Source organism: Acipenser ruthenus, chromosome 6 (assembly GCF_902713425.1).
Source record: "Acipenser ruthenus chromosome 6, fAciRut3.2 maternal haplotype, whole genome shotgun sequence".
NCBI classification, from domain to species: Eukaryota; Metazoa; Chordata; class Actinopteri; order Acipenseriformes; family Acipenseridae; genus Acipenser; species Acipenser ruthenus.
In genome coordinates this window covers 14,039,651-14,066,530 of record NC_081194.1, presented here as the reverse complement: position 1 = coordinate 14,066,530, position 26,880 = coordinate 14,039,651, and the positions used below count along the sequence as shown (strand labels likewise).

Below are 26,880 nucleotides of genomic sequence, written 5' to 3'. Positions count from 1 at the left end.
AAGGCAATGTCCAAACCCTGGGGGTCCACAGGGCGCCATGATGTGCGTAGTGGTGGGGGGTTGTTTAAATGGTCATGAAAAGCTGACTATCGAATCACACTTTACATACAGTAACAGAACTTTGCAACACTACACTTGCACCAATCAACTAATATATGTCGGAAATAACTACTTACAATGATACAATGTCTGATCGCCATTTAATAATAACAATAGAAAGCAAATATATTTTTTCCTGATATTTTTCTGATGATATTCAAACAACATCTTGCAAACAGATTATACAAATCCCACTATAATGCTATTGAAACAGCATGTTATTCATTTAAATTTTATTAAAACTAGAAAATGTTCTGAAAATGACTGCGCAGCAAGCATTCAAGTTAACTAATGAAAGCACGTCAATTAGTGATCGCTTTATTTATGTTGTATAAGCATCTTATTTAGCGCCTGATTAAAAGTGTAGCACTGTGTCTAAATATGCAGGTTCTAACTCCAGTGTGTTTCCAATACTATTCATCCTAAAACTATATGTAAAACTGTAATATTCCAGAATAGATTGTGAAGGCTTTATTTTGCTCCACTAAATTAACTATAACAGCAGAGGATGTCAAAACTTAAAATGATACACTTTTTCATGTGTGTATTTCGGGCAGAAACAGTACAAAAGTAGACGTTGTTTCTTTTCATTTTTTTTATCCCTGCCATTGTAGTTTCTTCGCAATAAACAACGTGGCAAATGACACATTTTCATAAAGTAATAGTGTTATTTTTTTCTTTCTTTTTTTAAGCTGTGCACACAAGTCAAAAAGTTAGGTTACTTACCGTAACCCTGGTTCCCAGAAAGAGAAGACGACCACCAAAACATTACTAATGGGATATGCCTCCTATTGGTAGGTATTTAGTGAGCTCTTCATAACAGAGCTGCTGATAGGCCCCTTCCTGGGGTGACAGCCTCGATCCCGCCTACCGAGGGATTAAACATTCAGCCCACGGAAGCAATGTTCTTTTTTTGCTTCTCAAGACGGTAAGGTAAGATTTCTGTGTTGAAACTGAGCGTATTTCAAAATAGCTTTTCTGAGTCAACTGCAGTTCCCCTGCATTCGTGCTGAAAGCTGGCTTGCTGCTTTCGTGGAATCAGCGGCTCTAAAATAAAGCCTTTTTCTCTTTTGCATCGAACCTGTGACGGCGACCGATGCAACCTCGCTGGTTGGTGGTCGTCTTCTCTTTCAGGGAACCAGGGTTACGGTAAGTAACCTAACGTTCCCTTTCAATTCGAAGACGACCACCAGTATACCAGAGCAGTCGTGAGATAGAAGGAACGGCAGCAGATCAGGAATGCATTAGAACCACATAACCCAAGGGTTAGCGGTGCAAGCTTGCAACCTCATGGACCCTCGTGCCAAATGAAGGCAGGGAAGGATCTACCACATTAAGGCGGTAGAACCTGGAGAAAGTATGCAGCGTAGCCCAGCTAGCCGCAGTACAAATATCAGACAGCGAGGCCCCTCTGAATAGGGCCCATGATGTAGCCAACCCACTGGTAGAGTGCACGGCTACCCGCCCAGGTAGGGGCAAGCCAGCATTGTCATACGCAGTCGAGACTGTGTCCACAATCCCGTACGACAGTTGCTGCTTCGAGAAGGCCTGTCCTAGGGTCTCTATACCATGACAGACAAAGAGCTGGTCAGAATGACACACCGGACAAAGGGAATTCAATCTCCTATCCTCTTCCAAAGAAAACAGAGGTGGATGGAAAGACTCCAGTCTTCATTTGGAAGGCTGTAATCGCCTTAGGGTGGAAAACAGGGTTTGTACATAGTGACAGTCTGCTGCCATTATCCCAAATACACATACAGGAACTGTGCACCAACAGCGCTTGTAGCTCACTGACCCGCTTTGTGGAGGTGATAGCCAAGAGGACGGCTGTCTTCATAGACAGATACTTCAACTCTATGTAGTGTACATGCTCAAATGGGGCCTTCGTGAGAGCCTCCGGCACAATATCAAGGCTCCATTCAGGAAGAACGTCCCTCCGTGGAGGGCGTAATTGCTGAGCACCCTTGAGAAAACGGGTCACCAAGAAATGTGCACCCGGAGATACAGAATCAATGGGAGCATGGCACACAGAAATGGCCGCCAAATACACCTTCAATGTAGAAGGTGACCTACCAGCATCCAGCAGTTCTTGCAAAAACTGCAAGATAACTGGCATTGGGCAAGATACGGGGTCATGACCTCCAGTCAGACACCAGTTTTGTAAGTATCTCCACTTATAGGTGTATAACAACCTAGTGGAGCCTGTCCTAGCGTTTTGCAATGTGCCCGCGACCACGTAAGATAGCCCTAGGGCTGACCAGCAGTCCCGTTCAGGGGCCAGACCCATAATTGGAACCTGCCTGGTTCCAGATGCTAGAGAGTGCCGTTCTCCTGACTGAGGAGATCCAGGCGAAGTGGGATCACCCACGGCTGGCTTTGTAGGATCTGGCATAGGGTCGAAAACCACCAGGGGGCCACTAGGAGAACTGTCACCTTCTCTAATCGGACCTTCTCTAGGGAGGCCAGGAGCAGAGGTATTGGCGGGAACGAGTAAAGGAGCATCCTGGGCCACTCATGGGCTAGGCCGTCAACGCCAAGTGGACCGCCTCAGCGGTGGAGGGAGTACCACAAGGGGGCAGTGTGTTGTCTCTGCAGAGGCGAAGAGATCGACCTGCGCCTTCCCAAACCGTTCCCAAATCCGCTCCACCACTTGAGGGTACCCTCCCTCGAGAGGAGGTCCACTGCCCAGTTCGCCACTCCGAGAAGATGCATCGTCCGTAGGGACAGCAGGTTCTGGTGTGCCCAAGTCAGGAGATGGAAGGTAATTCGATGCACCCCCGGTGACCAAAGGCCACCTTGGTGGTTGACATATGCCACCACTGATGTGTTGTCCATCCAGACCAACACATATACCCCTTGAAGCACCAGGAGAAAGTGCTGGAGAGCAAGGTAAACCGCCTGCAACTCCAGCATGTTTATGTGCAGGGATGTCCAATGGCCCGACCAGGTGCCGCAGACTCCTCTTCCTTCCCCGACTGCCCCCCAACCCAAGTTGGAGGCGTCCATCGTCACCACCTGATGGTTTACTACTGCTACAAGAAAGAAGCTAAGAATTGGAGCTGCCGATACCACGAAAGCGGCAAGCCTGCTCTCAGCTCAAACGCAAGGGAACTGCAGTCGACTCAGAAAAGCTCTTTCAAAAACACATTCAGTGTAGTTATACAGACGTTTAACTTACCTTAGGTGAGAGGCAAAAGAGAAAATGATCTCTGCCAGTTAACTGTTGAATCCCTCGGTAGGCGGGACCGAGGATGGAGGGGCCTATCGGCAGCTCTGACATAAAATGCTCAGTGAATACCTACCTATGGCAGGCATATCCCATAAATATGTTGGTGGTTGTCTTCGAATTGAAAGGGAACTGTCAAATTTAACTTAAATATACTATTCAAGAAATAAATGGGGAAAAGGGGGCGTTGTATTTTGTATTTTCATTTATTACTCTCCTCATAACAGAAAATAGGATCACAACAAAACAAAACGTTGATCACTATACGTAACATTTACCTTGCTAGTTTGGCCAGTGTCTGGAAAGTGTGAAGCATTTTCGAGTGATGTGCATTACCGGCATCTGTATCCCCTGATTCTGACTCGCTTGCCAAATCTGAAGCATCACTTTGTTGATGTTGTGTTAATACCACACATCACTTGCCATTTTAGACACAGATGTGAATTTTTGCCTTCAAATTAATGTGCAGCAATGTTTGTAAGAATATTCAGACAGTTTCTCCGCACTAAAGAAAATAATATTATTCCATATCGGTTTTCATATCGCACTAACACTAAGCTAAATGGGTGGAGATTTGTGACATATGCTAAAATTAAATCTCATCAGAATGAAAGCTGGCCAATCAGCTGACTTGTTCCTATATTAGGTTGCCAAAAAAAAATGCTTGTTAGGGGACACAAATACCCTGTAGATAGCGGCGACAATAAAATCTTGCGTATCAGCAATTTCAGCTTTTGTAATGAAGGACAGCTGACGTGCGACGGGCCAAAAGGAAGGCTCTCGCGGGCCGCTAATTGAGGAGCCCTGTCGTACAGTGTAAGAGGCTTTTTCACTGCTCCTTTTATGGATCTTTTATGCCAGGCCCCCAAACAAAAAAGTTGCTGATAGCTGGTTTGTGGTTATAATGTATCTAAAACCTTATAAAATAGCAACACATTTTGCAGTATACATAAAATACTGTGACAAATACTTTACCACTGTATCTGATACTGAAAATTGTACTTGTATTAAAAGATTTCTGCAGAATTAAATCTCCCCTGATATCAACATAGCCTGCACAAATGATCCATGCATATTATTTCATGCCTCAGATTAAACTGATTTAGTGGCAAGTTATAAAAACACAGAATTTTTGGACTTTAATATGATATTCCTATATGTAACTTCAAGATCCTTCATCTATCAATTTTGCAATAAAACACAAACTCATTTTCAGATATTGTTGTTTTCTATCTATGCCAGATAAGCATTCATTGTCTCTGGAATACCAGGGATCAGTCTAGGATCAGTCATACCCTCATTATTTATCTGTGGAAAAAAAAAAACTGCTTGCCTCCATAAACAAAACTATCAAATTTAGCACCCCCAGGCCTCTTTTGTTTTCTGTTTTCTAAGCTGACTGTGTTTTTTTAATGTCCATCTGTATAATATAGTGAAAAATCAATTGCCCAACTATATCCACAATCATTGCCACGAAGCAAAAATTAATTTTGTATGTTGTTTTCTTTATTTATTCCCAACTTTTAGCATTGTGGATACTGTTGAATAATACCCACTGTATTGCAATATTGCAATATTCAAATAAGAACTGTATGTTATTATACATAAGAAGGTGGTTGCTAAGCCCTAAATTTCTGCCCTCAACTATGCTGATACTATCGATTCTACCACATGTTAGTAGATGTTGTATTTAACTGCTTAAATCTGTGTCACATGCAATTACAAAATACTTCAAAATAATGACATACCTTAGACAGTATGACAACTTGGAATGGCTTTCACCTCGGAACAGAAGATTGTCTCATTGACTGTGCTTGCATTTCAGCTACCTCAACTATAATGGCCCTCCTATTTAGGCCAACAGCTGCTTCAAAGTAGTTTTTTTCTCTTAAGTTTCAGACCCATAGAAATCTTTGTGTCCCGAAGATAATGTGGAATTCATTGCTTTTTCCTGACGTTTTATATTTTAAGGCCGGTTCATACTTTTGTATTCACAAAGTTAAAATATTTCCCAGTAAATCTTACCTAATACACTATGATTAGCCCTCATAATCTTGGATCTCACTTTTTCCTATAGGAAGCACAAACACATTTTGAAATGTAATTTTAAAGTTGAATTACATTTTTTAATGGTCATTTATTCAAAGCTGTTACTGAAGAAAATATATTGAGCGGTCCTTACAGATACTTTAATGCTGCACTTCTGGTGGCATGAGGGAACCAAGTAGATATTAAAATCAGTGATTTGTACTCAAAGGCGAGCCAATGCATGAAGCTATATTATGAAGAAAATACATAGCAAACATGTATAATAATTTTCTTAATTGCTGAGGAAGTTCTCATTGTCTGTAACCTGAATTGTTTTTCCTACAAGCACTAAAAATCAAATACGCTTTTAACATAATGTGTGCATCTTTCATATAGTAAATGTGAGCTCTAAGAAGTGTGGAAGAATGTCATGTATAATGACTCTTTTTTTTTTTTCCTCTTACCTATGCAAGCAGGTATTGGTTTGTCCCACACTCGTCGATCCCCACTTAGACAGATCAAGGTTCTGCTGCCATGCATTGTGTACCCAGGGTTACAGCTGTACAACACAAGCGTATTCGCAAAATGTCCATCATCTTGAATCTTGTAACCATAGGTAGGGATTCCTGGTTCCTCACATTTTACAAGGTCGAAGCCTGTCAACATAAGATTTAAACTTTGTCACTTTTTGAAAGAAGGTCATAGGGATAGAGTTTAAACCTTTTTTCCAAGGCTGTCCTGGGGTGCGATTCTCTGTGGACCCTCATGGTGTCTTCGTGTTTAGCATAATTGTTTTAAAACAGGATAAGGGTCTCTATTCCCTCTGTAACAGTAAGGTTTTGTTCTTCTAATGAAATCGATTGATTCTTTTTGTAGCAGTCACTGGCCGGGTTTCCACGCAGCTTAGAAAGTCGATACTCTCTCTCCACTCTCTACTCTCACATGCACATACCACTCACATCCCACACCTTCGGCCTCGTCATATATCTTGCCACCATAAGCCTTCGTTACAATTATAGGCTTATTAGAAGGGTGGTCAAACTACATTTGAGATTTCAACAAAATACTAAATAGAGTATTACATTTCGTGGCCAAACAATGTACTTTAATCATTTAAAATGTAGTTTTAACGAACCAAATTCAGCTACTTTTCTAGCAAGCGGACATCTTGGATTTGAGTTATGCCCTCTATTGACTTTGAGCTTTCATAGTTTAAAAAAATAAAACATGTACTGAAATTACTGAAACTCAAAATCAGTTATTGTAAGGTGACATTGGTTTTATGCTGGGAAATATTTTTAAGAAAAATAAAAAACTGAAATATCTTGCTTGCATAAGTATTCAACCCCTGTGCTGTGGAAGCTCCCAGTTTACACCGATGAAAGAAATTGCCCTAACGAGGACACAATTACCAGGGACTGGGCATCTTGTTAAAATTGAAGGAAGAATGGATGGAGCAAAATACAGGGAAATACTGCAAGAGAACCTGCTTCAGTCCGTTAAAAAACTGAAGCTTGGGAGGAAATTCACCTTTCAGCAGGACAATGATCCCAAGCACAAAGCAACATTGGAGTGGCTCAAGAACAAAAAGGTGAATGTCTTACAGTGGCCCAGTCAAAGTCCTGATCTCAATCCCATTGAGAATCTGTGGCACTGTTTGAAAATTGCGGTCCACAAGCGTCGTCCAACCAACCTGAACAACCTGGTGCAAATCTGCCAAGAAGAATGGGCCAAAATCACTCCGACACTGTGTGCAAAGCTGGTACATACTTACCCCAAAAGACTTAAAGCTGTTATTGCAGTGAAAGGTGGCTCTACCAAATATTAATGTGTGGGGGATGAATACATATGCAAGCAAGATATTTCAGTTTTTTATTTTTCAGTGTTTTAAAATAAAATATCAAACAGAACGAAATTTCAATGTACCATTTGTAATTCAGTTATATGAGAGAATTGGTCAGGGGTCTGAATACTTTTGCAAGGCACTGTATATGTAAAGCTAGATGGTGGTTTTAAATTAAAAGGCCAAAGTTTTAAGTGTACAAGCAAACCTCTCAAAAACACACCTTTCACTGTGAACAGACTGCCAGGAAGGCATGGCCAGTCCATACTCCAGATAAATGCGTATTTGTGACTTTTAAAGGCATGGGTTTTGTTTACTATATATCAAAACACAATTATTAAAGTCTTGTTTAAAATGTGGCGTATTAGCCTATTAAGAAAATAGTATCATCAATGTCTTGCAATCATTTGTACAATATATTTTTGAGGTTAAAAAGCCCCTGTGCCAGACAGCGAACACTGGGTGAAGCTCGCTCCGCCCTCTGGCTACATACCCATTGTAAAATGATGTGCTTGCAAATTTTCCAAGCACGGATCATATATCTGCCCAAATATCTAAAATCCCAAGCATGGTTGGCTCGACTGCTACACTTCTAGACTGTCTAATTTTCATTTATTATACAACCGCGAATCAAAATCGACAAAGACGGCTAGATATGGAGCTTGAATAAGGGTAGCAACGAAAAACAATGTAAAGAATGGTACAAAGCATGTTAAATGGATCAAAACAAAGATAACAACAGCAGTATTAATGTGTGCAGTGTTGATTTTAAAGAGAATGCTTACTGTTCATGCAACCAGAACAAAAAGTTTGATTCTATGTAATTTAAGTTAAAGGTGACAGAAAGATGCAAGAATGTAGTAATTTTATGTTATAGAATGGTTCAGGAATTTCAGCAATCAGTTTGTGTTTGTTGTTTTTTGCAAATAATGGTCTGTCATTTTGTAACTGTCTATTTGGATTTGGAATTGATCTTGCATAAACTAGATATAGATTTGGGTTAGGGTTAACCCAGATGTGTTTATTAAAGAAAAAAAAAACATTATATATAATAAAGATGGTGGTATCTTTCTTTTTTTTTTTTTACCTCCAACGGAGGTCATCATTGCGTGCCTATGGGGTGCCTATGGGGTGCCTTGGGGGACAGCACTGGCAACACACCCACTTCAGAATATGTTGGACACGTGGTGAGTGGGGACTAAAGGACCGGTTTCCATAATTTCTGTTTTTCTCTTAAAGGCTTCTTATAAACCATTAACAACTAAAACAATTTGGAATAGGGAATTACCACCATCAGATACTGAAATTAATTGGGGTACTGGTCTAATATACGTTTTGCATCCAGGAACCCTAATCACCAGATGATTCATTACAGTTTTCTTCACAGAATATATCTGACCCCTCGTAAACAATTTCAAATGAAACTTGTCCCCAGCCCTGTTTGTTCGCTCTGTCCTCAGGGTACCCTTGGCACTTTCTTACATATGGTTTGGGAGTGCCCAGATGTAGCTAATTTCTGGAAGCAGGTCTCTTCTACTTTATCCACCATCTTATCTAAAAATATTCCCTGTGCTGCTGCTTTACTTCTGTTGAATGATGACTCATCCATTGATCTTTCATCACTGCAGAAATTGATCTAGTTGGCAGGCCTTAATGCAGCAAAGAAGATTGCTTTGCACTGGCAGCCACCACATTCTCTCCCCTGTCGCCAATGGATCCTTTTTATCTTGATATTGTTCATATGGAGCTCTCCACGGCTCGGATCCATGGCGCCAAGGGGTTGGATATTCTAGCCTGGAAATCTGCTGCTGACATCATAAAATCTATGCTGGTTGTACCACTTGCTAACGGAGAGTGATGTGGGCTTTCGAGGTCCTGGGTGGGGGTGGTTTGTGGGGGGGGGGAATTGGAATTTACTTCTCCTGTTTTTGCTTTTGTAATGTGCTGTTTGTTCCAAAATAAAAAATAAAAAAAAATATCACAAAAAAATAAAGATGCTGGTAGAAAAAGTCAGTAAGTTGTGTGAGGTTTTGCATGCAGTAGGAATGAAATCGATAGGTTACGGATGTAACCCCGGTTCCCTGAAAGAGAAGAACAACCATACTTTTGGGATATGCATGCCACAGGTCAGATATTTACTGAGCATTTTATGTCAAAGTTGCCAATAGGCCCATCCAGGGAGTGACGTCCTCAGTCTTGCAATCTCACAAGGTTTGTTGGTCGTCTTCTCTTTCAGGGAATTGGGGTTAGATCTGTAACCTATCACTCCCTTTCAATTCGATAGACGACCAACAACCATACTTTTGCGAAAGTATATCAAAGTTGTCGCAAGGGAGTGTGAGCAGAGACAGCAGACGAGGGATGTCTCATTACCTCCAAACAAATGTTGGTGGTGCGAGTGTGCAACCTCAAGGACCCTTGTGCCTAATGAAGGCATAGAGGGATCTACCATATTAAGTCGGTAGAACCTGGTGAATGTATGCAGAGTAGCCCAGCTAGCTGCAGTACAAATATCTGTCAATGAAGCTCCTCTAAAGAGGGCCCATGACGTAGTCACTCCTCTGGTAGAGCGCGCGGCCACCCTCCAAGGTGTGGGTAGGCCGGCATTAGTATATGCAGTCAAGACTGTGTCCACAATCCAGTGGGACAGTCGCTGCTTCGAGAGGGCTTGACCATGAGTTCTCTCACCATGACAGTCGAAGAGCTGGTCAGACTGACGCAGCACTCTTGTCCTATCTACATAACCTCTCAATGCCTGAACCGGGCAGTGGGAATTTAATCTCAGATCCTCCTCCGAAGAAAAAGGAGGAGGATAGAAAGCATCCAGTTCCACTGACTGATTCAACTGGAAAGCCTTAACCACCTTAGGGAGGAAAGCGGGGTTCATGTGCAACGGCATCCTAAACACGCATACAGAAACTGTGCACTGACAGAGCCTGTAGCTCACTAACCCGCTTTGTGGAGGTGATGGCTAATAAAAAGGCTGTCTTCATAGAGATGTTTCAACTCAATGGATAGTATAGGCTTAAACATGGCCTTAGTGAGAGCCTCCAATACCACGTTTAGGCTCCAGCCAGGGAGGACGTCCTTTCTAGGGGGACGTAACCGCTGAGCGCCCTTCAGAAAATGGGTCACTAAACTATGAGCGCCCAGGGCTACTGAGTCAATGGGGACATGGCATGCAGAAATGGCTGCTAGGTACACTTTCAGAGTAGAGGGGGATCTACCCGCCTACAGGGGATTTTACAGGGTATAGATGGGGCAATAACCTCTGGTCATACACCAACTTTGAAAATATTTCCACTTATAGGTATACAACGCCCTTATGGAGGAGGCCCTAGCATTCTGCAGTGTACTAACAACTGCGTCTGAGAGCCCTAAGGCAGACAAACCCACAGTTGGAGTCTGCCTGGTTCTGCGTGCCTGAGAGTGCCTCTCGTCTGACTGAGGAGATCCATGCGTAGTGGGATCTCCCAGGGCTGGCCTTCTAGCAACTGACAAAGGTTTGAAAACCAGATTCTCATGGGCCATCTGGGGAATCACAAGGAGAAGTGTCGCCTTCTCTCCGGACCTTTTTTAGGAATGCCGGGTGCAACGGTATTGGTGGGAGTGCGTACAAGAGCGTCCTGGGCCACTCATGGAGTCACCATTCTGACGTGTGAGGACCCTCCCTCGCGAGGAGGTTCGCCGCCAAATTCACCACTCCCTCGAGATGAACAACCCGGAGGGATAACAAGTATTTCTGTGCCCAGATCAGCAGCCGAAAGTCTATGCGGTGTAACCCGTACTCCCCATCGGTATTAATTGGCTTTTAGCGAACTGAAAACATATCAACCAGTCATCCAGGTAGTTCAACAACCTGATCCCCTGCAGCCACAAGGGGGCTAGGATAGCATCCATGCACTTTGAGAATGTGCGGGGGGCTAAGGAGAGGCCGAATGGGAGCACAGAAAATTTGAAAATGCTTCCATGAAAGGCGAAGTGGAGAAATTTCCTTTGTGTGGGATGAATAGGCACGTTTTAATACGCATCCTTTAAGTCCACAGTTATAAACCAGTCGACACACTGGAGGATGTGACAATGTGTTACCATCTGGAACCTCCTCTACCTCAAGAACCCGTTGAGGTGTCTCAGGTCTAGAACCCTTCTTGTTGAGAGATGGGTTCTATGAGACAAATGGCTTGTTTCAGAAGTAATGTATTTTACCAAGACCCGGAGAGGGTTGCTCATGGATATGACCGTGATCCCTCAAAAGGGAGGAGGTCCCGAGTGGAACTGTAGTGTGTAGCCGGTGTGTACAGTGGTGAGCACCCAGTTGTCTGAGGTGCAGGTGCGCCAGTATTGTAGCTGGTGTTGTGTAAAGGGGTGGGTCTGAGGCTGCAATCCTTCAGGGGCCCTGCTGGGGCTTCTGAAGCTGGGGTGAAGCCTGTTTTGGAGGCTGTTTAGGGTGGCATTAGAACTGCCTCCCATAGTGCTGCTGCGCTGGAGCCCTACATCCGGTGTTCCCTCATCCTTGCGGACAGCCCCGGTTATTAGCTGCCGCAGAAGCCTGAAGTTAATGCCTTTGGTGGCCACGCGGTGCAGTGGGGATTGGAACCATCCTGGTGACAGCATGTGTCACAGGCGGACGCCATCATCTCATCATCTCCCGTACCGGAGCATGGGGAGGGAGTATCGCTGCCACCTGTTTAGACGCCCCCCAGATCTCTGTGGGAGCGTTGCAGGATTTCCTCTATCGCTGGCCCAAATGTATGGCCAGGGAAGATAGGCGTGTCCAGCAAGGCCGACTTGTCCACGTCAGGGGCTCTGGCCTGAGACAGCCAAAGCTGTCTGCGAGCCACTACCAGGCTTGCCAGGCTTCGACCTAGGGCTTGCCCTTGGAAGCCTGAAATCTACAGCAGTGTGCTCGAGACCAAGTGCAGCTCCGAAGCGACTGGTTCAGGGAGAAGCGCTGAGTGTAGTATGCCATCAAGGTATGCCGTGAGGAGGCCTGCCCTGTTTGCCAGACGGGTGACTTGCGCCTCAGCTGCATAGGCCTTTTTAAGGTGGACCTCTGTTATCCTGCATTGGCCACTAGGGCATGCATGGTCCTTATGCAGACCTCCTACCGGAGGGGCTCGCACAAGGACCATATTCAGCACCTGTGCTCGCAGCACGCTTGGCTCCACTGTGCAGTGACTCCGGGCCACACAGAAATCATTCCAGCAGGACAGCTCTTCTTTGATCCTAAAAAACAGGGTCAGTTCATCCACCACCCGAGATGGCCAGCCCTCTGTGATATAGGGGCGCAGGGTGCAGAGAAGGGGGTCCTCCTTTGATGCCTGCCAGAGCTCTAGGAGGGAGATCACATCCTGGAGGGGTCCGTGTAACAGCTGGATCAGATCTTGTTCGATCCTCTGGTTGAAGTCTGGGTTCAGGAGCTATAACTGATCTGGATAAAAGGTCTGCAACAGTATTATCACGCCCAGGGGTGAACTGAAGCAGGAAATTATTCTGTTGTAGCCGGTCCAACCATCTGTAGTCTGAGTGGTCTGTGTCCCGTGCGTGATGTGGACATCAAAGATGTGAGTGCTTGGTGATCCATTCTGAGAGTGAACGCCCAGCCATACAGGTACATGTGCCAGCGTTCACAAGCCCAGACGCATGCTAACGTCTCTCTCTCTCTCTCAAACTTCTGCTCCATGGGGCTCAAAGCATGGGAAGCAAAAGCTATTGGCTTCTCCACACCATTCTGCATCTCGGACAGAACAGTCCCCAATGCCAGTGGTACTGTGACAAGAACCGGAGATAGTAGGCTGTCATACCCAAGAAGGAGGCGAGCTGAGAAGCAGATTTAGACTCAGGAATGCGGTGAATTGATTCCACATTGGACTGGAGAGGGGATATCCCTTGGGCTGAGAGTCTAAAGCCCACAAACTCTATTTCTAGCACCGCAAAAAGACATTTGTCACCATTCTGTGTTAAGTTGTGCTGGGAGAGTGTTTGGAAGCAGTCATTTGTCGTGGACTGGTGTTGGGACCATGCACCACAATGTCATCCAAGTACATGGATACTCCCGGGATGCCGGCAAAGATAGATGACATAATTTTTTGAAAACAGCTGGGTGCAGAGCTCAGTCCAAACAGCATGAGGGTGTAGCAAAAAACTCCAGCATGAGTAACAAATGCCGTTAGGTCCTTGCTGGCTGGATCAAGGGGAACTTGGAGGTAGCCTTGGCTCCAGCAACAGCAAGCATGACAACACTCCACAGCATCAGGCAACATCTAACCCAGCAACTACAGCGGCACTGATCGCATTGCAAATACAACAGTCAGAACGGTATGTACAATGTCAACTAACAGAACATAACAAGCACCTTTACCCTTGCTGTGTCTTGCCATGATTTTTAACAAGCAACAGGCATATGATTGTTTAGTAGAAAAGATTTAAGGGTTTTGGCAGTTATTTGAGCAATTTCATATATAGAGACAGGCCCCCACAAGATTTCTATGACCTACAGTTCTGCCTTGTCCATCTAAAGTACTCACACGATTATCTTTCTGCCACAACACATGATAAGCTGTAGTGTGCATATAAAGCAATATGTTGTTTTTCTGACTTTTTGGTGAATACAGGGCAACAACATGCACAGTTACTCACTGCTGTATTTTAGCTGGAATCCTTTCTCAGTGCCAGTTCCATTAGTGTTAAATTCTAACCACAGGTGGTTGGAGGTGCTGTTGATGATCACACCATGCATCTCATTCTTTGTGAAAAGGCCAAGTAGTCGAGATGAACTATCTTTGCCATCATGAACCTTTAAAAGATAAAAATATTAAATCACTGTCTTTGCTAATTTATATATGTTATATTTGAATGCAAAAATCAACATACTAGTGTTAAATAAAAACAGGATTAAATCATTGTTGTTCAGCCTGCATAACAAAGTTTCAACAACATGTCACATTGCTATGACATTACCTCATGACACATTAACATGCAACTGTCAAAAATGTAAAGGTGTCAGCTAACAAATCTAATTTCTGTTCATCAACTTATGACTCTGGGGCTGCTTCTTCAGCATGAGATTCATTACCTGACCATATTTAATCAACCATTAACATGAGATTATTTTAAACTCGCAGTTACTTAATACCTGGTGGTTTATGCTAGTACAGTAACAGGTCATACATATTTGCTTAATTTAAGGTGTTTAATTCTGTCAAGATGCTTATGTCTATAATTCGGGTGGGCAAACATTTTTTTTTAGATTTCAACAAACAAAACCCCAAATAGGTTATTATCAATAGTTTTTACTTAAATTAACATATCTGAAATTAAAAATAATAATAATAAAAAGGTTTTAAAACGTGTAGAAATGTTTTTTTCACACACAAAATTCTACAACACAGTTCCTGCCTGGTGGCCATCTTGGATTTAAGTTTTGCACTACTGACTTTAGCTTTTAGAATTAAAAAAAAAAGATTTGTTACTAAAATATGACAACTTTTCATTGGAAAAAATCATTCCAAACTTGATTGCGATTTTAAATTGAAAGATCTTTTTTTTTTTTTTTTTGTTTTTTTTTTTGTTTTAACGCTACAGCCCACCCCAAAAAGCACATCTGTCACTCTGCCAATACTGTCAGGATGGCGTGGCACTGAGACACACTCTGTAATGCAAAACATTTATCTGAGTCATTTTTAAATGCATGGGCTTTGTTTATAACATACAGAAACGTAACATATTATAGCACATTTTAAAGGGAATTTATTTGTCTGCTACAGAATTATAATTATACCCATTATGCAATTTTTTAGTAGTATTTCTGAGGGTCAAAAAGTCATAATAACAACATTTTACACATTAATAATTTGTAAAGAATGTTATTATACAACATTGGATTCATGCATTTGCCACTGAAAAAGCAGGAAATGTGAATATACATAATTAATATGAAGCATTTTTTTTTTAATGTTATAAATGTAATCCAATTTAAACTAAATCTGTTCATTGCAAAGTTATGTCTTCCACATGTTTTAACTTCCTTTCTATATTACAAATTCATATTTGCAGACTCAGATTCACCGTGAATTGTATGGATGCTGTGACGTGACCAGTCATACCATCTGTGTCACTGCTGTCAGCGTCTGCTTGCAAGTAGAAACGTGCCTTTTAAATATATCCCGCGTATTCTTAGTGGAGTTTCTACATACCCTAATCATGTTATTTATATATGTGCATATAGAGCATTTGAAATACTGTTCATGCTGCACAAATATCAAAAATGGTTACAATTTAAGATTATTTATTTATTTATTTATTTATTTATTTATTTATTAGCAGACGCCCTTATCCAGGGCCACTTACAATTGTTACAAAATATCACAATACAAAGTATCACATTATAAAATATCACATTACAAAATATCATAATACAGATAAGAGCAGTTTCAATAAGAGCAAAATACAGAATACGTTAAATAGATGTTATAATCTGCAAGAGTTACGTATCGTTCTGTCTCGTTATTACTTCTGGCAATTGTATAGATCTCATGCATCACCCCATTTGTTAATAATGCCACGTCAATTTATGCACAAAACAATGCTGTTTCCCTTATCACTGTTTGGCACCTTGTAACACTTAAAGCAGCAGAACGTGTTGTTGTCATTGTCTCAGAAGGAGGGAACTTCGACTGGACGCCGTAAAAACCTGAAGCGCATCACTTAATCCAACCCAAATATGATACAGAACCGTACGGTAATAATTCAAAGAGGTGTGTCTAATTGCACTAACCAATGATATAGTTTTTGAGCGTTTGGAATGTGGTTTCGTTTTCGAAATACCGTCCCAAAATATTTAAACTATTTTTTTTTGTAATGTTGTGACTGTCAGAATAATGTGAAAACTGAGATTCAGAAAGATTCAAATCTGTGTAGTGTATTTTAATGCTGTTTGTGTGTGTAGTATGATGAAATCAGTGTGTTATTATTTTTTTATATATATATATATATATATATATATATATATATATATATATATATATATATATATATATATATATATATATATATATTGTAAGGAAGCGGGTTGTGAGAGACAGCAGGGAGGGGGTTAAAACCTCCCTGAAAAAGAAACATGGGAAAAATGCACTTTTTGGTTTATTGTTTGAATTTAATTGTTTAATTGTTTTATTAATGATCATCCGCACCTGGGCGTTATTGGGGAATTAGACCCAGGTGTGGGGTTTAAAAAGAGAGCAGGCAGTCTGCTCGGGGCTGCTGAGTGGAAGGAGGCAGAGAGGTGCGCTGTCTCCGAGTAGCCAGTGAATTAAAGTAAGTGCTGTGTTAAACCTGGGTTTTTGAAAAGACGGGGAAACAGCTTAGCTGTCCCGCGTTAGTCAGGGAGTTCCTGTTTGTGTAGTTAGTGCTCATAAAGAGCTAGGTGTTTGTTTTTGTATTTTTGTTTTGGTGTTTATTAAAATAGCGCAACCGAGCAAGAAAAATCCATTTCTGTGTGTTGGGTCACTGTTTTTAAAGGGGCAACGAACCCGAAAGAGGTGAAATCATTACATTATATATATATATATATATATATATTATATGTGACTCGCAAACGAAACTGTGTCACAGACGTGGCGCTGCAGCTAAGTCTGGAAATGCCATTGCCGCTTGTCTTAAAAGCAAACTGTTATACAATAAAATCCACTTAGAAAAGTATGCTTTTTTGTGCCGAATGTAATCTAGGTGAATTGTACAATCCTAAGAATTATATTTCGTCAGCTTTATATAATATTTTCAGAAATTATTATTACGATTAATACGACGGGTTTCATTGTCTTGCGATATGTAGTGACTTTAGAGCTCTGTAAACGTAAAACTACTCAAAGATACTTAACTATTTTAACTGACAGACGTGTAGTGGACAATAATATATGTATGTTTTTTGATGGATGATTACTGAGATCATTGTAGATCAATTTCAAAAACTGCTGCAGCACACACATGTAACACTGTTATTCATTTTATTAGCTTTTTGGATTTATTTTTGTTAATGGTGCTGGATTGGGAGCTCTGGTGATGGAAGTCTTCTGGACGTTTCAATAGGAAATGTGAGCTTACCCACATGGCCCTGCAAGCATACCACAACCCTGCCCTCCAATTCTGATGTTTATTTCCTTCAATACTAGTAACAACATACCATAAACTGTACATGTAATTAACTCCAATGGATGCATTAGTTCAAATAATTATAAAAATTGTAACAAGTCCCGTATATTAAAACCATATTAGCTTTGGATGGGATTTGACACCAGCTGTTTTGTATCATGTTGTTAATAATATGTTATGGATCAATTAATGTCTCCCTAATGGCTTATAAATATGGCTGTTATATGTTAATGAGCTTTTGAAGTTAAGACATTTTTAGGATTGCACTGCCACAAAAAGTTCAGAAAAACAGGTCAGAAAAATACTGACAACTTAATGATAACTGAAGTCCCATTAAAAGGTACAATACTTTCATTAATTATGGTTCAAAAACATATTCTCAGATTTTCTTTTCAAAAGCATGCATACTTCTTTAATTGTCTTTAGAGCTTGTTAACCATATCCTGCTGTTGCCATTATATTTTGTATGCATGAAAGATTTGCATCATGTCATTTTAATGAATTCATCTATGATTAATGATGAGGCTAAATTTCTAGTGACTGTCATTCACACGATTCACAGGGGAAATGATGTGATAGACCACTGAACTCTGAAAACGTATTAATGCTGTTTGAACTCACACACAGGTATGGGTTCAATACATTCTTTAAAGAACTGAGAGTGCAACTTGCTTGAGACTTTACAATCTCATGTAGGTACAGTATTTTAAAGCACTGCAGTATCTACCAGCACAAGATTTAAATACATCTTTCCCGTTTGATCCCTGTTGCCCCCTAATTTTACTCCGCAAATGCTCTTTATCTCTGACGATTCTCTGAGCACTCTGTTGCTATGGGAAACAAGTACCAAAAGGGTAAACTGGAAGTAAAAGGCAGTTACAATCAGTATTAGAAACTTCAAGAGTGAATTAATTTGTGTGCACTTAGAGTATGTATGTCAGTCATGACACCATATACATAGCCAGAATTGCCATCTCTTAACGGCACTTACCACATTTACATTTATATACCCTTTTCACAAAGTAAAGGGTATTGTTGGCCTCTTTAACAAAAACCGAGAAACTTTTTGCTAATATCAAACTTGCTCTTTAGTGTTTGATGTACAGTCGTTCAGAAAGGGGCTTGTTTTCTTACAAAGGTAATTCTTCTGGAGTGGGCCATTTTATATTTGCAAATAAACATTTCAAGGAGGTTTCAGCCCCTTAGTGTGTTGTTAGTGTGTCTAGTGTGTTGCAGCACTTGACCCTCATGCCTAACAATCCACCAGTCAGTGCTTTATTTCACAACAATGCAGACCTTGAAGTGTCTTATTGCTTAAACAACACACTCTTGAACCGGTTCATTTATATAAATTTCCATATATAAAAATTAGACAAAGCTCTAAAAACTGAAGTAAAACATGGTATACATTTTTTTTCATACATACATTACTTACCAATTTTTTTTGAAAGAGGCACTTCATATATATATATATATAAATAAACAAGTTAACAAAAAATAAAATAAATATATATTCATGTGGCCCTTACCTTAAGAATGTCCCCATCCTGCAACTGGAAGTTTGTGGCACTAAGGCTTATTCCTTTCCCTTTTTCAGTCTCAATTTTGTAGATGCATTCATGATTATTTTCATAGTTGGATGGGTAATTGGGAGATAATAGTATTCCTTCATTCCCAACTGAAGATGCTCCACATTCAGCTTAAAAAAAGAAAAGAAAAAAGAAAAGAAAGATAACCTGCTATAAAACATTTCAAAGTCATGCAATTTGCAAATCTTGGCATGGTGACATTTTATCTAAAATAGATTTCAAATTTGATGCACACAAAATACTATATTTTAAATAGGTGCACATCATTAAAATAATTCATATTAAACAAACATACAGTAGATTCAGGTGCAAAGAAACATAATCATCTGACCATCATGGTGTGTCACGACCAAAATCTCCAGACATCATTAATTAGTTATTTGATGTCAGAAGTGATTGGATTGGATTAGATTAGGTGAACATGTTTGGTTAGAACTACACAATGGAACTAAAGTCCAGGCCTTGGTACTCTCCCGCCTAGACTACTGCAACTCCCTCCTGGCTGGCCTCCCTACGTCCGCCACCCGTCCGCTCCAGCTCATCCAGAACTCCACTGCCCGCCTGGTGTTCTCTCTGCTTCGCTTCTCCCACGCAACTCCACTACTCCACTCACTCCACTGGCTCCCGATCACCGCTCGCATCCAGTTCAAGACTCTTGTACTAGCCTACAGATGCCTTGACCAGACTGCACCCAGCTACCTCCAGACCCTCATCTCTCCCTACACCCCCACTCGACCTCTCCGCTCCGCCTGCACTAGAAGACTGGCTCTACCTCCTCTACGCTCCCCTGCCTCCAGAGCCCGCTCCTTCTCCACCCTCGCTCCGCAGTGGTGGAATGACCTTCCTACAGATGTCAGGACTGCCCAGTCCCTGACCACATTCCAGCGCCTCCTTAAGACTCACCTCTTCAGACAGCACCTGTAGAACTCCTCGGTTTTTCCCCTGGGTCACTTATCACCCTTCCTTAAATGCACTTTACTTGCTCTTATCTGCCCCCTATTTTACTGCATTTAATGCTGTACTTCAGAGTACTGTAATCTGCCAAGTGTTTAATCTGTAGTATTTTGTATTTAATCATATCCTGATGTAACTATCACTGACACTGTTATCTGCTGTATTATTGAATTGTATTTTGTCACACTTGTACTTGCTTGAATCAAAGTCATTGTATTTATCTTGCTCTTAATTGTATTATTACTTGTACTGTGATACTTGAAATGTATTTGCTTACGATTGTAAGTTGCCCTGGATAAGGGCATCTGCTAAGAAATAAATAATAATAATAATAATAATAATAATAATAATAATAATAATAATAATAAAGGTATTAGGCGTGTCTCAAGTATATAGATTTGCATTCATTAAAACATTAATTAAACATCTTATTTGCAATTCAATGAATACGGAAACAGCAATATTTATTTAATAGTAAAAAAAAGATAGGATTAAGTGTGGCCCATGATTTTATTAAGGGATAAACAAGGATAAGTGATGAATTGGTAAAAGTAATTCACTGCTTGAGTGCCGTTAGGAACTCAAAACTTTTTCTTACTGATTCAACACTTTGAGTTGTTTATGCCACTTAAAACATTTCTTCCTAATTGATACTTGTTCGATAATGAGAGTCAATTGATTGTTAATTTGGTAATTGGATTATTTTTAATTTATTATTTGTGCTCTTTTGTTACACTTCAAACAGTTAAAATGTTTGTCTCTCACATTGTGGGAATGTTGTCATGGGTTCCTGAGTTTGAAATCCTACTTATGCAGACAAAATTATCTGTTGTAAGAGAAGATACTACTCAGGGGTATGTTTTAGATGCAGCACATGAAAATGAAAATGCAAAAAAAATGTAAAAAACAAACCAGCAACAGAAAGTAAAGTTATTGACCTAATATCAACAATCGGTTTTCGAGAAGTACTGTAAGTGGGTTGAATAAAAGAAATACAAAAGCTGGGTTTATATCTAACATCCGAGTAATTGATGAAGATTTCCTAAGTGATGATGACATTGTTGTTGTTCCTGAACCTCTCTAGAAGAAATGTGTAATAAAAATAAAAAGGGGGGGGGGGGGGGTGGAAAGTGAATCTACTGTTGGATCTCAATCTGTTTTGATATTAGAGTAACTCCTTTCCACAAACATACACACATGTATCTTTAGTTTAAATCATTATTTCTGATACCAAAACTATGTTTCCTTGTCTTACTTTAAGGATCTATTTTATGGATTCACTTCATTGGTTCTTCCACATCAGTAGTGTCTTTGGGGTTATCAGTGGGCTTGCTGCTTTTTGATATTAATCACTAAAGCTCGTTAAACATTGAATTCCCAAAAAATATGAGTTTGACTGAAATAAATTTATATAGGATAAATGTCAGTAAAACCACTCGCTATTTTTTAATTTTCTTACCAAAAATAATCATTTAGAAATAATCTCTAGTTTCTGTAGTTTTTATACTTACTGTCTGTCCCGTCTCCTTTACGCTCTGAATGGCTAGGGGTCACTGTCAATCATCTCAGTGGTCCGTTAGTACTGTAGTTTCACTATCACTGTCATTTCATCCTGTTCTGACAGATCTCGTTGACGGAAGCAGCACTACAATGCTCTCATTTGCTTAAATGACTGTCAATCATCATGACCTGCACTTTCATTTGCCAGCTACAGTGGCTGTCATTCAAAGTGCCAACTTTGAAATGAACAGGTTAAGGTGTATGTAGGCTTTTGTTATAGGTATACAGTGACAGTTACTAGTTTGATTTGAAGATGGGGCGCAGAGGAAAACACTTAATGAATATTGTGCACAGTACCCTGACCGATGTCTGCTTGTTCATTTTCGTTTTGCATACCGTATCCTTGTTAACCAGTGCATATAAAAAGACCGTAATAATACTTTCGCATTTATACTTGAGGGTGTACAATACAATGTAATTTTGTTGGAAAACAAAACAGTTACTTAGTTCCCACTGACACACAACCTTTTAACAGAGTTGCTGGCATGTTTAAATTGATTTACAATGTTGCTACAAGGTTGTGTGTTAGCGACGTCTCAATGACCGCATGAAGCATGTGAAGCTAGTGATCTAATATAAAGGGAGGTCTCAAATAATCACTGGTCTCCATATGCCGGTTCTGCTGGCAAATATTGTAAATAAACACCTGCAGCGTTTGATTGAAGTTTTATGATCCAGATGAACCCGTTTTATATCACCTTGCTTAATATCATCTCATAAACCCGCTTATTGTTATGTTTTGTGCAGCCTGTCAAATGTGGCATGGCCCGGCTTTACTAAGTAACCACAGGATATAATTAATTTCCAATGCAACTAACAACCAATAATCATCTAGGCTGATAAACTGACATTTTGTGCAGGCTGTCAAATGCTGCGCGAGCGGTCTTAATGGGATACAGTTCAGTTACAAAACGTCACCAAATTTTTCATTTTTAACAGTCAGTCTTATTCACACAAAAAGATCACCAAGTGCAATACCTAATTGATAGCTCTTATCAGTCGACAATTCCTGCCTTTTTTAAAATAATGACACAAACTGTTTTGTTCCAGTTAATGATACAAAACGTACTTGCCCTGTAGTAAACTATATGCATTTGTTTAAATGTAAAGAACGACTAAATTATTATTATTATTATTATTATTATTATTATTATTATTATTATTATTATTATTATTATTATTGTGATGTATGGATGTGTGTATGTAAGTATATCTATGTATGCATGTGTGTGTATATGTGTACACATATATATATATATATATGTGTGTGTGTGTGTATATAATACTGTTGTTTGAATGTTATTTTGTGGTAGATGTTTTACAAATATATTGTGGTTTGATTTTTCTACTGTGTACTGTACAGTGCTTTGAGATAAACAGTATACAAATGCAAATAAATAAATAATTTTAAAAACTGCACATTTGGGACTGATATAGAGAATGGAAGTGTATGATAGGTAATATTTATGGTATTATTTTGTTAGCTACAACTACCTGTGTGTTATCGGGGAAGAGGGATACATCCAATACTCACGTTTCTCTTCAGTCAGATTTTGAACAAATTAACAATGTCAACAGTTTCATGCATGTGCAAGTTGTTCAAATTGATATCACACTGTTCCATTATGTACAATTCATCTGATAATACTTTTTATACTTTCAAGATGTATCCAATTGTTTGATTCTGTCACTTTTGCAGACAGCAAGCATCAGGGAGCAGAACATAAAGTAATCCTGCACTAACAAGGTACTCTCTGGCAGAGTGGCTGAATAAATGGATATTCACCGACTACAAATCCAAAACACTGATGAATAGTGCAGTAATGTTTTATTTGCACTTCTGGAGTCATACCGAATGGTTCTTCAGTTAATGACTCCACTAGGTACAGCTGGTAGCTCCTAACGGGGAAGCAGAGCTAAAATGACATTTTCATGCTTACATTTCTTTGATGATGTAACAGTAGGGCAGGAAGTGGTTATTGCAGGGCAAACAAAGTGTACCAGGAACAAAGCCTGCCTGCTGATAGGACTGCAGGGAGCTGATAAATGTTGGCAAGTCACAGGTTAAAAAGAAAAGTGTTCATGCTAATTGGTAATTGGTTAATTGGGTAACTGGGTAATTCTAAATTCCGGAAAGTCCATGCTTTCAGTAGGAAAGGTTGGGAATTCAATTAATCAGTGATCAGGTGGGATGATATAAAAAGTCTGCTCAGAAATTGGGGGGTCATTTTGTTGAAAGAAGTGATTAACTGGAACGTTATTTAACCCTGGTTCCTTGATACAGAAATGTAACCATTACCGCATGGGTATTTACCTCTTACAGACCCAAAACCCAAATTAGATATATCAAAGCTGCTTGCAAAGCCTGTGACATAGTTATGACCTGCCCCAGAGGACATAAAAATACTGCACGCATAGCTCTCAGCATCATTGTTCCTTCAAGGCTGCTCAATCATGGACACAGCGACCTTGAAGGTTAATGGTTACATTTCTATTTCAGGGAACCAGGGTTATGATAGTAACCTAACGTTCCCTTTCAAGTACAAAGTGTAACCATTACCGCAGGGTAACGACTGGAATGCTACAAAGCTAAGCTGAGAAGCTGCCTTATGTGTTACCATACAGAACCCCAGTATCAAGTAGCTAGGATGAAAAATTTGAGGTAGAACTCACTGTATGTCTGTGTTGTAAGGGTTGACTGAGAAGCCGCCCTTAATACTCCAGTTCCAAAGCCAGGGTTTTGAGGATCATGACATTCAGTCTCTAGAACGTAGTAAAGTTATGGGGAGTAGCCCACACCGCTGCATTGCAAATGTCCTTGACAGGTGCACCCTGGAATAAAGCCCACGAAGTTGCCATGCACCTGGTGGAATGGGCAGTGAGCTTTTCTGGAGGAGGCAAGTTGGCCAGCTCATAGGCAGTCCTGACTGTGTCTGCTATCCATTTGGACAGCCTCAGCTTAGCCAGGGCCTGACCATGGGATTTAGCTCCATAGGACAAAAAATTGTTTGGACTGCCTTTTTGTCCTGTCAACGTAGTATGCCAGGGCGCGTACTGGGCAGAGCATATGGAGCTGTCACTCCCCGTCAAACTGGAAAGGAGGTGGATGGAAGGCCTTCAATTCCACAGACTGGTTGACATGAAATGCCGAGATCGTCTTCGGCAAAAAGGCAGGATTGGTATGGCCCATGACCTTTGTCCTAGCCTTAAATTATAAATATTTCAGCTCAGCTGAATACATGGGCTCAAATGGAGGCTTCATGAGTGCCTGAAGCACCACGTTTAGCCTCCAGCGAGGAACAATGTCCATCACAGGTGACCGAAGCCGCCAAGCCCCTTTCAAAAATTGCACCACCAGGAAGTGAGCTTCTGGGGAGACTGAGTCAATCTTGATATGGCAAGCTGAACTAGCTGCCAGATAGACATTTAATGTAGAGGGGTATTTCCCCTTGTCAAACAGGTCCTGAAAGAATTGCATGGGACAGGTAGTGGGGTCAAACCCACGAGGAAGGCACCACATCTGAAAGACACCCCACTTGTACCCGGGTACTTGTACTGGGAATGCATGGACACTGCTCTGGCATTTTGTAGTGTGACAATACCCCTATTTGACAGACCCAGATGGCTCAAATGCAGCCAATCAGGAGCCAGACCCAGAGCTGCACGTTTCATGGGTCGGGATGCCATAAGTTCCCCGTGCCTGACTGAGCAGGTCGCGGCACTTGGGAAGTCTCCACGGCTGACTGTTCAGGAGCTGCATCAGGGTTGAAAACCAGAGTCTCCTGGGCCAATAAGGGGCTACCAGGTGCACCTTGGCCCGGTCATGCCTAATTTTCTCTAGACACAGTGGAAGCAGAGCGAGCACTGTGAAGGCACATAACAGTTGCATCAGCCACTGGTGTGCCAAGGCATCTATTGCCAGTCGGTCACCGCCTCCTATTATGGAGAACCAGAGGGGACAGTGGGTTGATTCCTGGGAGGCAAAGAGATCTATCTCTGCTCTCCCAAACCTCTCCCAAATGAGTCTCACCACCTCAGGGTGAAGCCTCTCACTCTGAGGCGCTGGGAACTCTCCTTGAGAGGAGGTTCGTCGCCCAATTTGTCACCCCGGGCAGCTGTACTGCCCGCAGTGAGAGGAGGTTCTCGTGTGCCCAGAGCAAAATCTTGCAGGCCATGCGATGCAGACTGGGTGACCTAAGGCCGCCCTGGTAGTTGATGAAAGGCAAAACTGTTGTGTTGTCTGTATGGACAAGCACATGTCTCTCTCACCCCCCAACCTAGGCTGGACACAACCTCTCTTCTGGTGACACTGCCCAGCACTACGCGAGGCATAGATGGGCAGGCTGTTTCCACCAAGAGAGTGCCTTTAGACAGTGACGAGACACAAAGTGTGACTGGGCTTGGGTCCTGACATTTGTGGGTTCAGAATAGGACGGGCTGGATAAAGTAGTGAGTGGCATAGGGGTGGTTACTGTATGTTTGTGTAGCCCTGAATTTTTAGGCATTTAAAAGGGCAAATGTCCCTTTCAGCTACGAAGGGGTTAATTTTTAGTAGATAGCTTGCCCCTGTTTCCATCTGTGCTGAGGGAAAAATGCATTAGAAATAATGCATAGCTCAGCTCTGCCACTGACTCCCTGCCTCATTTTAACCCCAGGAGTCCCTCTATCAGGCTGACACAGGTAAACTTGTATTCCTCTCAGGGGCAAAAAAAAGTTAAAATCTTGACTTGGGCCCCAGACTATTTCGTCCCATTGGCAGTTATCCCACAGTCATTGAGAGGCTTCCCTATTTTAGAATAGTACTGCACAAATCAGTGGTAATAGCCGACAAATCCGAGAACAGATTTCAACTCCTTGAGATCTGGAGTCTTGGCAAGGTGCTGAGTGTGGAAACCTTTGCAGGGCCAGTTTCTACACCATGTTCACTAACTTTGTGGCTCAGATACTTGATGGAAAAAGTGACATATTCATGAGCCTTTCTTCATACTCTTTCAATGTCTTGGGGAACACTATGATGTATTCCAAGAACACAAGTACCTCTCTCAGGTTTATATGAAATCCGTGCTCCAAAAAGACTGAGATCTGTACGGACATTGACTAGTCAGGGACGCTTTCAAATTGCCCAGTCCAAGTTGTTTTTGTAAATAAATGTTCTGCAACCTAAAGGGTAACCCATAAACAGTGTCTGCACTTGTATTTACCTTTAATAATACTGGTCTAATAATCTGCACTCTGGTAAAGGTGGGTTACATTTGGCAAATCATGAAGAATGTTCAAACTGTGCTGCATGGAAGTTAAGATAAGTAGTTTGGTAAGGTAGGAACCTCAGTTAGACTGTTCACCCAAATTGTACTGCTACTTGCTTCTACCTTCTATAGCAGTGGTATTCAATACATTCTCTGGCTGTCCAAATAAGGCAATGTCCAACCTTG

General features: G+C 41.1%; 1 protein-coding gene across 1 annotated transcript in view; it reads right to left on the bottom strand.

Moving 5' to 3' along the window:
- LOC117411047 (CUB and sushi domain-containing protein 1-like) overlaps positions 1 to 26,880 on the bottom strand; it is a 615,018-nt gene that overhangs the window by 124,051 nt on the left and 464,087 nt on the right. The window contains exons 22-24 of the mRNA XM_034921683.2: positions 18,875 to 19,044; positions 13,836 to 13,992; positions 5,818 to 6,009 (exon numbers count right to left, since the gene is read on the bottom strand). Of these exons, the coding sequence (XP_034777574.2) occupies positions 5,818 to 6,009; positions 13,836 to 13,992; positions 18,875 to 19,044 (519 nt within the window). The remainder of the gene's footprint in view (positions 1 to 5,817; positions 6,010 to 13,835; positions 13,993 to 18,874; positions 19,045 to 26,880) is intronic.